This window comes from Micromesistius poutassou, assembly GCF_964030765.1.
Source record: "Micromesistius poutassou genome assembly, chromosome: 3".
In the NCBI taxonomy this organism is placed as follows: Eukaryota; Metazoa; Chordata; class Actinopteri; order Gadiformes; family Gadidae; genus Micromesistius; species Micromesistius poutassou.
In genome coordinates, this window is record NC_140273.1 from 7,258,042 (window position 1) to 7,270,767 (window position 12,726).

General features: G+C 42.9%; 2 protein-coding genes across 4 annotated transcripts; one reads left to right on the top strand and one right to left on the bottom strand.

Annotated features, from left to right (window-relative positions):
- Nucleotides 1-350: 350 nt before the first annotated feature.
- On the top strand, nucleotides 351-2,088 carry LOC311340410 (cyclin-dependent kinase 4 inhibitor D-like). Of its 2 annotated transcripts, none has more exons than XM_084465315.1 (3): nucleotides 351-489; nucleotides 838-991; nucleotides 1,299-2,088. In XM_084465315.1, the coding sequence occupies exons 2-3, from the start codon at nucleotides 851-853 to the stop codon at nucleotides 1,650-1,652; spliced, it is 495 nt and encodes a 164-aa protein (XP_084321441.1). In that variant the 5' UTR covers nucleotides 351-489; nucleotides 838-850; the 3' UTR covers nucleotides 1,653-2,088. The 2 variants fall into 2 exon arrangements, with proteins under 2 accessions (XP_084321441.1, XP_084321442.1); XM_084465316.1 differs by having other exon boundaries at nucleotides 365-489; nucleotides 862-991.
- A 3,018-nt stretch (nucleotides 2,089-5,106) lies between these two features.
- LOC311340189 (volume-regulated anion channel subunit LRRC8C) lies at nucleotides 5,107-12,518 on the bottom strand. 2 transcript variants are annotated; one of them, XM_084465070.1, is made up of 4 exons: nucleotides 12,322-12,518; nucleotides 11,739-11,847; nucleotides 11,482-11,630; nucleotides 5,107-7,792 (listed from the first exon to the last, which is right to left on the bottom strand). In XM_084465070.1, the coding sequence occupies exons 3-4, from the start codon at nucleotides 11,620-11,622 to the stop codon at nucleotides 5,513-5,515; spliced, it is 2,421 nt and encodes an 806-aa protein (XP_084321196.1). In that variant the 5' UTR covers nucleotides 11,623-11,630; nucleotides 11,739-11,847; nucleotides 12,322-12,518; the 3' UTR covers nucleotides 5,107-5,512. The 2 variants fall into 2 exon arrangements, with proteins under 2 accessions (XP_084321196.1, XP_084321197.1); XM_084465071.1 differs by lacking the exon at nucleotides 11,739-11,847.
- Nucleotides 12,519-12,726: the final 208 nt, after the last annotated feature.

Below are 12,726 nucleotides of genomic sequence, written 5' to 3' on the forward strand. Positions count from 1 at the left end.
CTGCCATATTTTGCTTCCTTTACTACGATTTCATACATTAGGCAATCGCATCAACCTTATTCCGCGCAAAATCAATTAGACCGCCCTTTTCGCACTTGATTCTGAAGATTTTCTCCCAAAAAATGAATGGACTACTCTTTGAGGACATCAACGTATACGAATAGCCCGCTTTCTGCGCTCGGAATCCTCATTGGTCGGCTGCTACAGTTGCCACAGTGATCGCAGAGTAAGCGATCTTAACTCCGCCCATGTTGCCATTTATGGAGAGGCAGCACCCACAAGACGAGCTCTGATTGGTCACCGTGGGTTCTCGGCTGTGTTTGTAAATTTGTAGCTGAAGAACACTAGAGTTTAGATCTCAGCGCGCAAATGTCTTATTTTCTAATGTTGACAAACATTTCGTACCTTGATACCTTTTAAATTCACTGGCTTCAAATTCTAACGGCTGAAAGGACAACCTAGTGTCTGGATTTTGTCGATACGAACAAGGTATGTAATAAACGACTGCTATAATCCTTTATTGCTGTTCTCCAATGTTAGCCTTCGTTAGCCGGAGTGCTAATGTTCCGTATTCCTGACACATCTAGGAAAGAATAACATGATTTAAAGGATAAACCTACCTTTCCGTTGTAAAACATAGTTAACCTAGCTTAAAATGGGTCGTTGTGGAATTGGGTTGGGAAGAAATGGGAACAGATCTAGCCGGATACATTGGTAAACATTATTTATTTTCAGCCTTTTACGCACGTACAAGGATGGGCTATCTTCTGTTTGGTTTCCGAATAGATGTGCTCGAGTCTTATTTTAGCTGCATTCGCGTTTTATCTGGACAAACAGACGGATATTTACCATGGTCCTCAGCCAGATGGATGCGGGAAGAGCTTTAACGTCGGCGGCAGCCAAAGGAAACACAAATGATGTACGGAGGATCCTGGAGGAATGCCGGGTGCATCCCGATACAGTCAATGAATTCGGCAGAACGGCCTTACAGGTATTCATCTCCTTGCTGTAGAAAACTTGCTAATCATACACAACTAAAAGTCGGGTTTATGGTGGCCAGGATTACACTCTACTACATGTTAATGAATCATTAACCTGCCTCAAACTATTTGTTATGAGACCAGGACGTGGATTATAGTATTAAGTATTAAGAACTGGTTTTTCAAATTAAATGACACTTGTTTATCCATTGCAAACAATGTTAAAACAAACAAATTAGTCATATCCTATTGAAAGACATGTAGAACAGTTTCCTACTTCACGAAAAGATCAGACCTCATTTCTGATTGTTGTCGCAGGTGATGATGATGGGGAACACCAAGATAGCCAGTCTACTGTTGGAACACGGAGCCGACCCCAATGCCCAGGACAGACACGGCATCGCACCAGCCCATGACGCAGCCCAGACAGGCTTCCTGAAAACCCTGCAGGTACTGGTGGAGCACGGCGCTTCTGTGAACGTCCCAGACAAGAACGGGACCCTGCCCATCCACATCGCAATCAGGGAGGGCCACCGGGACGTGGTGGAGTTCCTGGCGCCCCGGTCGGACCTGAAGCATGCCAACACCAGCGGGCACACGGCGGTGGACGTGGCGAGAGAGTCCTGTTTGCCTGACATGATTGACTTGGTGTTTGCCCACATTCACAGCTAGTGAGTCGACGCGATCGAGCCAATAGTGAAGGGACTACGTGGGTATCCCTCCCCCCCGCTGTCCTCCTTGAAACCTGGTGACTTGAATGATTTGCTGTGTAAAGGGGTTACATTGGATTTTCACAATAGTAGCTCAGAGTTGGTATATCTCTCCCGGAGCTTAGCTTAGTGGATGAGTTGACGTGTTGACATCTCTTTTGCACAGTGCAATTTAAGCACCTTTTTATATGTAGCTCTTTTCCCTAAGATTGGGAGTGCACATTTGTAGATAGATGATTTCTTTAGTGTTTTTTAAAATTAATTGGATGATAATTATTAATATTATCTTGTTGCGTAAGAGCTTAAACTGTTGGTCTGTGTTTTTTGTGTTTATGAAACTAATTGTGCACCCTCAATACTTTGCCTAGTTGTGTTGATTAGATGTCATTAGATTTGGATTTTACTCATATTTATTTATTGAAATAGGACAATGAATCTTCCTATGATTTTGTAAATAGATACATTTATTGTGGATTGTTAATTTGTTAAATGTTATTTATGAAACCATATTTTTAAAACTACAATTAAAATATTAACGTTTTCTTTGACAGAAACACAAAATAAAGTGTTGAACTTGTTTTTTTGTCTCATTGGCTTGGCTTATATAATGATTGAAGTGTAATAACTGTTCTATCAGGCTTAGATAGGGAAACGTCCACTTTTTAAAAAGTGGAAGGAATAAATAAATTACCTTGTGTGAAAAGAACATGTTTTGGCCTATATTCATGTTACAATGCATGGGGTTTATATATACACAATATTTACATATTTACATATATATATACATACATTCATATATATATATATATCAATTAATTTGGAGTGGGAGAGGTGTATATACCCAACAATAATATTTTAAGCAAATAATACAAAAAAGGTAAACAATTACATTTCCTCAGTAAATCATTTGATAAATCCCTAATTATTAATGTAATCAGAAGTTTCTAGATTGAATATCTAATTAAATAATGGCGTTTGAAAAATGGCTTATCGTCATCAGATACAATTTATTATTCATAAATAGGGTTGATCAACTTTGTTGATCCAAGAAGAACTACAACCTACTTGCTTAACTATATTTTTACCACTTTACTATCTAACCAAATTGTTTTGTTGTGTTACATCCACAAGATGTCCCCACACAATCATTTCGTATGGACTTACTAAGTTACGTGGTGAACAGTACCTGGTTGTGAACCTTAAGGCTTAGCCGTAGGCCTACTCAAACAGATGTCCTCTGGATTCATTGCAATTTGCAAGTGATATAAACCATGTATTGGATGTACAGCTGATCTTTCAATCAATGGATACATGGTTTTGCGGTCGTGAATTTCAGAGTACTTAGAGTTCAGTCTATCTCTCACACACACACACACACACACACACACACACACACACACACACACACACACACACACACACACACACACACACACACACACACACACACACACACACACACACACACACACACACGAGAACAGAGACCAAGGTGAATCAACAAGGGCATTCATAATGAGCGGACAACGGAATGCAGAGTAACGTTACAGTGTAACTCACTCGCTGAAGGTCACAGACACGATAGCTGGCTATCGCTGACGCAACCCACACACACACCCTACGGTATACATGAGAGCTAAAGCTATATTGTCAACAGCGAGCAATGGCTCGGGTTTCTATGTTTGCACAATGCCCATTCATACTCCCACTTGCGAGCAAGTTTATTATTATATATTCACAACCTGTAGCCCACCTGCCATGAATAGCCTATACAGCACGACATCATACCAATAGAAAGAGAAAGAAGTGGTCATACTGCAATTATATTGCAATGCAGAGAGCGGAAGAGAAGACTCGTGAAAGTTGACATGCAGGACAAAAAGGGCGTGGGGCCCGGTGAGAGACTAGCGAGGTAAACACGTTCAGGCCCCTCCTCCTCCTTCGGTCCCGTCAAGGAGTGGGGTCTGACTGCGAGTGGAGTCTGTAGGACATGGACATCCACAATCCAACTGCTACCGTCACGAAGAAGCGGCCCGAACGAGTTTCTCCGGAACGTAATTTGCATTGCTACTAAACCCTGTTGTGGCCCCGGAAGTGACTGACGTATGTGTGTGTGTATGGAGTAGTATCTTAGTAATGTGTGTTTCTAAGCAGCATAACAATACATGATTGTCACGCATCGGAGAGCCACCCTGCTCACAGGGCAGGACGAACGGCGCTACTCCCTAATTCTACGGTAAAGCGTGAGCAAGACGTCCGAAACGCGCTCATTTCACATCACTGGTCACTTCCGCAACAGAACTGGTACATAGGTCTTTAGGTTGGATTCACCGTAGTGTAGTACACCCTTGTTTTTTTACACCTTAATCACCTGATGATCCCATGCAATGTTGGACTATACAATAGTAGAAAGGTATTCAAGTACTGTGGGGAAGGTGTACCAGGGTGTTTTCAGGAGGCAGCTCCTACCTCAGACCCAAGTTTATAATTTAAGGACAACTAAACAGAGACACAACCTTAGGACAACCTTGAATGTGTTTACTATTATATTTAAAATATTTTAAGATATTTTTTACACGTTTCATTCATTTATAGTTTCAGATTTTCCTCCAGAGAATGCCTTAAGAGACATTCTTACCAAAGGGAGCCATAATAATGTTAAGTTCCTTTGGAGTTGGACATTTTCATTGGGTTTTGTATTTGTATTTCCAGTCAAACTTCTACATTATGAGGGGATGGGAGATGGGAGGTGTATAGCAGTGGGGGTGGGCTGGTCCAGGTTATCACAGAGCGGTGTGTGCGTGTGTGTGTATGTTACGTGACTGCAGGCCAGGACTTGAGCATGACCCGCTCGCTTCATTCGGCACTCACCGGAATGAATAGTTTTGTACTTGTTTCAGCGTGTGCAATAGAAGGAAGACAAAGAGACAAAACATGAACGGTGAGGGGTGTTAGTGTGCCGAGCAAAAAGGGAGACATTATGTAAAGTGACAGGTAGTACCCCAAGGAAGAAAGGGGGGTGTGAGAAAGAAAGGTTTGCGTGAGGAATTATGGTCCACACAACACAGGTCTGTGACTGTGACACACAGACGTTTATCGCACCCCTGTTTGACAGGGAGGGTGTAAATAGCCGGCGATTATTTCAACACGTTCATTTTTACTGTAAATGCAAAAATAGTGCTGACGAGGTGGAAGAAAAGGAGTGTGTGTCACAGAGCTCAAATCTTTTTTTAATATCAGTGTGTTGATTATTGTATATTCCTAAAATGCAGTAATAAGCGTCTTCAATCTCCCAATCAATGTAATTATAAATAATAATAATAAATGTATTTCACCTCTTAGTCCTCTAATGCATCCTGGATTATTTCATTGTGTCAAGAGATCTATAAACCAAGATGTTCTGAGTGTCGTTTAAAGCCACTTGTACCCCTTCGTCTTAAACCCAGTCCCAACTGGGATCCAAGAGATCTACATCTGCTGGGAGAGGCTGGCTTAAGAATAAAGATTTGGTGAAATTCTTGCTTTTTAAACTGTTGTGTAACATTAACCTGACACTAGCAGGTCTAAACCAAACCTACCTGTAATTAATCAAAAATGTCAAATAAATACATCATTTGAGTTAAAAAAAATCTTTACAATACATAAAACAGCATGTGTAAAAACTACAAAAATACATTAAAAAAAAACACAAGTAGTAAAATATTTTAAACTCAAAATTGACAGTGGGTGCCTTGTTGAGGAATATAATGTAATCCCTTTCCTTAAAATGTTTACAGTTTTCTCAAGCCAAACCACTGTGGCAACATCAAAAGTTCTTCCAAATCAACTGCTCGTCAGTTTAGTTTGTACGGAGGCTGGCAGTAGATCCACCAGGTTAGCCTCGATGACCAACCCGCTGAGGGACAGCGAGGGACAATCCCCAATCTCGTCAGGAAGAGAATCTATGCGGTTCCCTTTCAGCTCAAGCCGGACCAGCATGGTCAGGTTGGATATTCTGGGGCTCAAGTTGATCAGGCGGTTGTTGCCCAGAACCAATGTCTTGAGCTTCTTACAAGAGAACAGCTCCTCAGGCAGAACCTCCAGAGAGTTGAAGGCTGCCGAGAAGAACTGGAGGCCCTGCAGGATGTTCACCTCGGAGGGGAGCACGGTGATCTGATTATGGGAGACGTCCAGGTGCTTGAGTTTGGTGCAGTAGAACAACCTGGACGGGAGCTTCTGGAGCTTGTTCCAGCTGACGTCCAATGTCTCCAGGAACTGCAGCTTGCTGATGTGCTCTGGGATGTAGCTGATGCTGTTGTACCACAGGCGGAGAGTCACCAGACGCCGGCAATGCTGTAGGCTCAGGATCTCCTCCACAGTGGTGAGTTTGTTGTCCTTCAGGTCCAGCTCCTGGAGGTTGACCAGGCTGAAGACGGCACTGGGGATGCGCTCCAGCATGCATCCCATCAGCTCCAAGGAATCCAGGTTTGTTAACTTCTTCAGACTGCTAAAAGCCGCAATCTTGCAAGATTCGTTGTAGATGCAAAGCTTTCGCAGCTGCAAGGCCATATCCCCTACACTGGTCGGGATCTTGTTAAGGTTGCTGTGAATAGTGAGGACCTTCAGGGCTTTGAGATCTCTCAGGGACTCCAGCACAGGGTTTCGGGACACCTCATTGATCAGTAGGCCACTTAAATGTAGTTCATCTAAGTTCTGCAGGTTATACATCCAGAGAGGAACCTGGTCTGCACTCTCAAAAGACAAGTGCAAGACCTTCAGCCGTTCCTTAAGGTAGGTCAAGGCCGCTTGCTGGACCTTGGTAGAGCAGGAGACGAGCGCTAGCTCCTGAAGAGCATTAAGTTTAACTATACCAGAGGAGATGGTCACATTAGAGAGGTGCTCCAGCTTCAGTGATTCTACCTCTGGAAGGTCATAGGCAGTATCAGGGAGACCGGGCAGCATGAACAGATGGAGCTCCATCCGCTCGTTGGCGTTCTTGTAGAGGCGTGTCCGTAGCTTTTTGGTAGTCCACTCATGGTTGAGGTTGACCTGCCTGAGCCGGGACTCACTAACCTCAGAGAGGAAGACGGCAAACCGCTTGGCGTAAAGAGCATCGTATTGGTCGCTGAGGTGGAGGAGGAATGCAAAGTCATTTTTCATATCTGGGATGTCGTCAACACCTGTCTCCAACCTGACCGTCTCAAAAGAGTACTCTTTTAGAGAACGATGGAGAAGCCAGTAGAGGGTGTAGATGCACATTAATCCATATACCCCCACAAAGCAGATGTAGCAGTAGGCCAGCTTGGAGAACAGATGAGCCTTGTTGTGGTTACAGCAGTAGATGTCGAAACCAGTCAGCTCCGGAGGAACCAAGCAACGCACTACAATCTCAATGTTAGAAACCAGGACCGCACTGTAGATAATAATGAGGATGACCTGGAACACTTTGAAAGATGTCTGCAGCACATACATGACATAGAGGAGGTCAGCCTCTTCCACGTGCGTTCTGAACTTCTTCACCATTTCAAACAGAGCTTTGGCCTGCTCTCCTTCTTTGCGATCTAGAACCGAGGCCGATGACTGGGATTCCGGGGGCTTTTTCTCAGAGTTGGACTTGACGGAGGTCGACCGCAGGAGCCCCACCGTTTCCTCTTCCAGCACTGCTGGGGGTTTCGACATGGTGTTCCTCCGTAGAGTCACCAGCTTCTCCTCGCTTCTCTCCTCTGAGACCTCGTTCAGGGCCCTCGTGGTCCAGGGTGAGTTAAAACACTTCCCCAGAATGGTCACGAAGAGCTCGATTTTAGAAGAGGTCCCAGGAAACTTGAACCAGAAACTGCTGACCACCATAAAGATCATGGTGTGGATGACCACCAGGTAGGGGAAGTACTTTCCGTACCAATGCACAGCCCTCTCGTAGCAGAAGTGGTTCACAAAGACATACTGGTGGATGTCCAGGTTGTTCTTACGGCCGTACACCTCGCGGACGATGGGGCTCACGGGCTTGGCCAGCGTGTGCTCCCGGGTTTGGTTCTCCCCGTAGCCGCGGATGTGGCTGCAGTCGATGGCCTCTGGAGTGGGGCTGCTGAAGTGGCTCGGCAGGCAGGAAATCTTGTCCTGGGTGAGCTGAGGAGGAAACAAAATGAATGAATGGAGGACACACCTTGGCAGCTTTGTCTGAAGAATATTTTATCATGAGCAGTGAAACACACAGATTCTCTTGAAGGGATTAAGGGGCATGGGGTCAGATCAGCTATTGTCCAATCAGGAATTAGGACCTCAAAATTAAAATTGATATTCAATGGAAAAACAAATGCTTCATTAGAGTAACACATTTTGGGTTAATACATTTATCTCTGTGTATATTTATTCAACATCTACATGCTCCCACTAGGGTAAATCATGCAAAATAACAATATTGACCATCATTGCTATGGTGATGACACGCACATCTATGTATCGCTATCACCAAATGACTATCGGCCCATAGATCTGTTGTGCCAGTGCATTGAGAAAGTACAAAACCGAGATGATTGTATTTGGTGCTAAAATGTTAAGGCTTAAAAGTAACCCAACACCTTCACTCTCTGTCCCTGAAAACCTCAATCAAAGCCAGAAATCTAGGGTTCAGCCAGGGGGTGGCCAGGGGTGGCCTGGCCACCCGATTGGCCACCCCAGGTACCACCCCTCCCGCGTCCGACCCCCCCCCCCCGTAGACAATCGCGAGCGACCCCCATTGACAATCGCGTTCGCCCCCCCCCCCGTTGACAATCGCGTTCGCGTTCGCAGGATTTAGTTACTATGCAACAAATAGCTGGAATAAACTCCCTGAGGATTTAAGACTTGCCCCAACTCTGACCACTTTTAAAACAAGACTGAAGACTTTTATGTTTGCTTTAACTTTCTGCTAAATCTTAAATACATTGCACTTTCTAAAATGCTTTTTTAACTTTGCCTTTATTTTCTATCTATTTTTTTATTTTATTACTCTTAATACATGATCCGATACCAGAGAGACTTAATACATTATCTGATACCAGAGAGACTGACCGTGTTTACATGCTGGAGCATAATCGTGTAATGAACGTATTGAATAAAGATTGGATTCATGTAAACAGGTTTATTCGATCTGCTTCGCCAAAAGGATCGTCTCAGGACAGGATTAGCGAAGTCGATACGATAGCTGGGCTTGAGCCGGTCATAGGTAGCTATCTACCTGCATGTGTACTCGATCGTATCGTATTGCAGAGTGTTCGCGTCCTGCGCATGCTCGAGAATTTCGGCTGGGGATTTCACGCGGAAGTGGAAGGAGACGACGTAATAAATAGTAGTGTTGTTGCCGGAAAGGTCAAAGGATACCATGGCTTCGACGAAATCAGCAACGCACTTGACGGACGAGGAGACCCAGTTCATGCAAGAATCGCTGCAGCAAAAAGCTCCATTTGTTCCCTCATATGCATTTGTATACAGTGAAAAATGCACAAAATGTACACTACTGTTGCCTCGCCATCTCCTCGTACGCCATCTTTGTTTGTATGCCGCCAGATAGTTTGTTGTTGCTTTTACGTAGCCGTGAACCGGAAGTGGCTGATCCAATGTATGTATACTCAGACAAGTGACAGCCCCCCCGTCGAGTGGCAACATCGTTATATGGCTTAATCCATGATAAGTCGATCTGGTCCGACCATGTAACCGCAGTCAATGTTAATACATGATCTGATACCAGAGAGACTGTTAATACATGACAGTGCATTTTTTAACTTTGCATATGTTTTCTTTTACTTATCTATTATTTTATTGTATGACAATGTTTCTATGTGAAGCACATTTAGACTGCCTCATGTATGAAAAGTGCTATAGAAATAAAATGTGCTTGCCTATATCCCCAAGGGCAGTTTGAGAAAAAAATCTATAATAATTTTCTTCAGTAAACACTAAAAGGCTGAGACGTATTTCAGCATCCCCGTGCTCAAGTTTCAGATTTACATTCTCAGAATGTATCCAATTGGCCGAGCAATGCAGAATAGTATACCCTCATTCTTTTAACCAAACAGGAAAATCAAGCTAGTGACAATGAACATCAGACTGCCTGATGCAGGAAGGTAGCATGAGTTTCTGAAATGTAAAACTCAATTGACTGACTCCCTATTAGCATTCTTGGTAACAGACATATCATGTTCCTTTCTCTTTAGCTAATCAATCCTCTGTTTATGTCCCAGTGCACTATAAGAGGTAGGCATTAGTTGTTAAGGAGATGAAAAAAAAGTTGTAATCATAAAAAATAAAAAAATAAAAATATATATATGAAATATATATGAAATGAATACATAACCACAACCTATTTCAGACTGATGATTCCATCAGTGAGGATCCCATGCTGGTTCCCCTTCAAGTGTCTGTCAGGACCAGACCAGTAACAGTGGAGGTAGGCTGATAGGAGTTAAAGGTCCCATGACATGCCACCAGGTGTGGTGTGATTAGCCGTTAGGACGTTTGCTACAGTCTACAGGCTGGTAGACTGATCTATCCAGCACACATCTAGGTGGACACGCCCACCTGCAATGTCATAACAGACGGATTTTCAAAACGGCTTGTAACGACTAATCACACCACACCTGGTGGCATGTCATGGGACCTTTAAGGTATAAAATGTGGTGCCTTTAGCAATGTGATGCATCCCATTTCTAAAGGTACTGCATTTAATAGCTTCACTCCTATCAGCCTACATCTTTTGACTTCCCTATGTTGCTCCGCAGATATCATGGTGGCATGTTGTGGCCCTGCGCACAAGACTACAACTTTCTAAACGTATTCATGAAAGGGGAGGTGAAATAATGTAAGTAATGTAATAATGTATAATAATGTAAATAACTTGAGTGAAATAAACAATTGAGTGTGGCAATATGTCATTATAGTGGGTGGAGCAGGTGATAAAACCATGTGTACCTTTTATTACTGGTTATAATTGCTTGAAACTTTGTATCCACACTGACATTATGTGTCAGACCTTCTTTAAATGTTTATCTTTATTGTTACATGAGGAATTTGTTTCATCAAACCGCTACTTGATTCAATCGTTCGATTCCTGAAAAATTTCAATGGTCTTATTTCCAAGCCAACATTTACTTCCAGTAATAATGGGAGGTGCAGAAGAACTAGTAAACTATGACTGACACAACAGTCAACAGGCTGTTGTTTCGCAACAGTTATTTATTTACATCGTCATTCACTGTATGAACAACCACTGCAGACACTGCTTTGAACTTATTTTTCTTCTCTTTTCTTAATACTTAAAAAGGTACAATATGTAATAAATACTACTGTTCCAAATCAATAAAAAAAAAAAAAATTTGGCCTGTGTGTTTTGATTCATTATTATTGGAGTACCCCGGGTTGCCAGATGTGAAACAAATGGGCAGACAGACACAGGGTTGCAGCCATGGAAGCATGCATACGAAGTGGATCAACTGAGATTGTAGGAACGATGTGCTTTGCCTACTCTGGTTAATGTGTCCTTGAAGTAACGTTGCTCATAAAATTGTGATCGGAATCTGAGAGTAGTGGAACTGGGTCAACAAGAGAATATTACCTTATTTCACGCTGTTAATAATCCACCATTGAGGTCAAATAAGATTCAGTGCCAGTGCCATTATTTTATATTATTGTAGCAGTTCACAAGCACAGATAATTCTGAAAGCAAATGCTGGCAGTGGCCTTGAGCGATATTTCCTCTAAACACACTGCTCCACCATAACCTAGCATTTTAAGTTTTAAAAGATCAAGGAGGCACAGTGTTTGGTTTGAAAGTGCCTTACCTGTAGGGTGCATCCAAAGACGCCAATCATCAGCATAATGATACATAGGTACTCCGTGAAGACGTCCCACCACGGTTTCAGCACCCGGAACTGTGGATTCTGTTCTGTGGCAAAGTTCTTGAACTCACCCACTGGGATCATCCTGAGGTCTGCAAAGAGAAAAAACATGTAATTGGAGCTGATAAGAATAAACAACCAGCAGGTCTTCAAACAAGCAGAGCTCTAACGGATCACATCACAAGAAGTACATAACTTACTGGATTCGAAGATGTCGCGAATGTGTGAACAAATAGACAAAGACTTCTCCCTTAAAAGGATTTAACCGGGATGGGTTCCTGTAGGTCTGAAACTGAATAGGCCTATAGGCTACCACAGACCGAACAGACAAAGTGGAGAAACAAGTTATACAACAACGATCACAGTAAACGTCCATGAGAAAACTTCTAGGGCTTTGTTATAAGCTTAGCTTGTCGTAAAATGGCTCACTATAGACGACCATTTAACTTTTAGATAACGTTAATAGCCAACATAATAAGCAATAACAAACTACGTTTAAATCACAATGACTGAGTGAGTTCAGTGCCATTCGAGAATACCTTTGGGTTGAAATGGAACTCAGATAAGTGTACAATAGTTTGTTTGTTGAAGGCTTGAATAGTTTGAACTTTGTTAACCATATTTTAACGATAGCGCAGTGAGGCACCTGCGTGTTTACTTGCGGCTGCGATCTAAACGCAGTGTGGGCCTATAAATTAGTTTCACTCCAGCATTAATCCATCGAATTAATTGAAAATAAGGTTACAGTAAAAACGAAAAGAAGGTTAGGCCAAGTTAACTTACCAACGTCCTAGAGCGATTCACAGGTGGGGAAGAAGATCCTTTGAGCGTTTATAAAAGTATCTCTTCCAACTTTTCAATAAGTGGGAAGCGCATACTAGGCAGGTGGTGCAGTCTCTTCTTCTTGTTGTTTCAACACAAGCTGACAGTGACTCGAGAATCACATGGGACTGGAGGCAAGTCAACTCAATAGAGAAGGTAACCTTCCGCGGTTCAAACCTGCGCCCGTCTAGTCGGCGGGAGCTCTTCAGATAGGGTAGGCCTATATATGATCAGCACAACACTATTTGTCGTCATTGTCCTGAAATGGTCGTGGTATGTTATTATGTAAAGCCTCAATATCTTCAGTTATTTTGACGGCGCGAAACAGATTATTACTGCAGTCGGTTTGAAATAGAAATAGGCTCG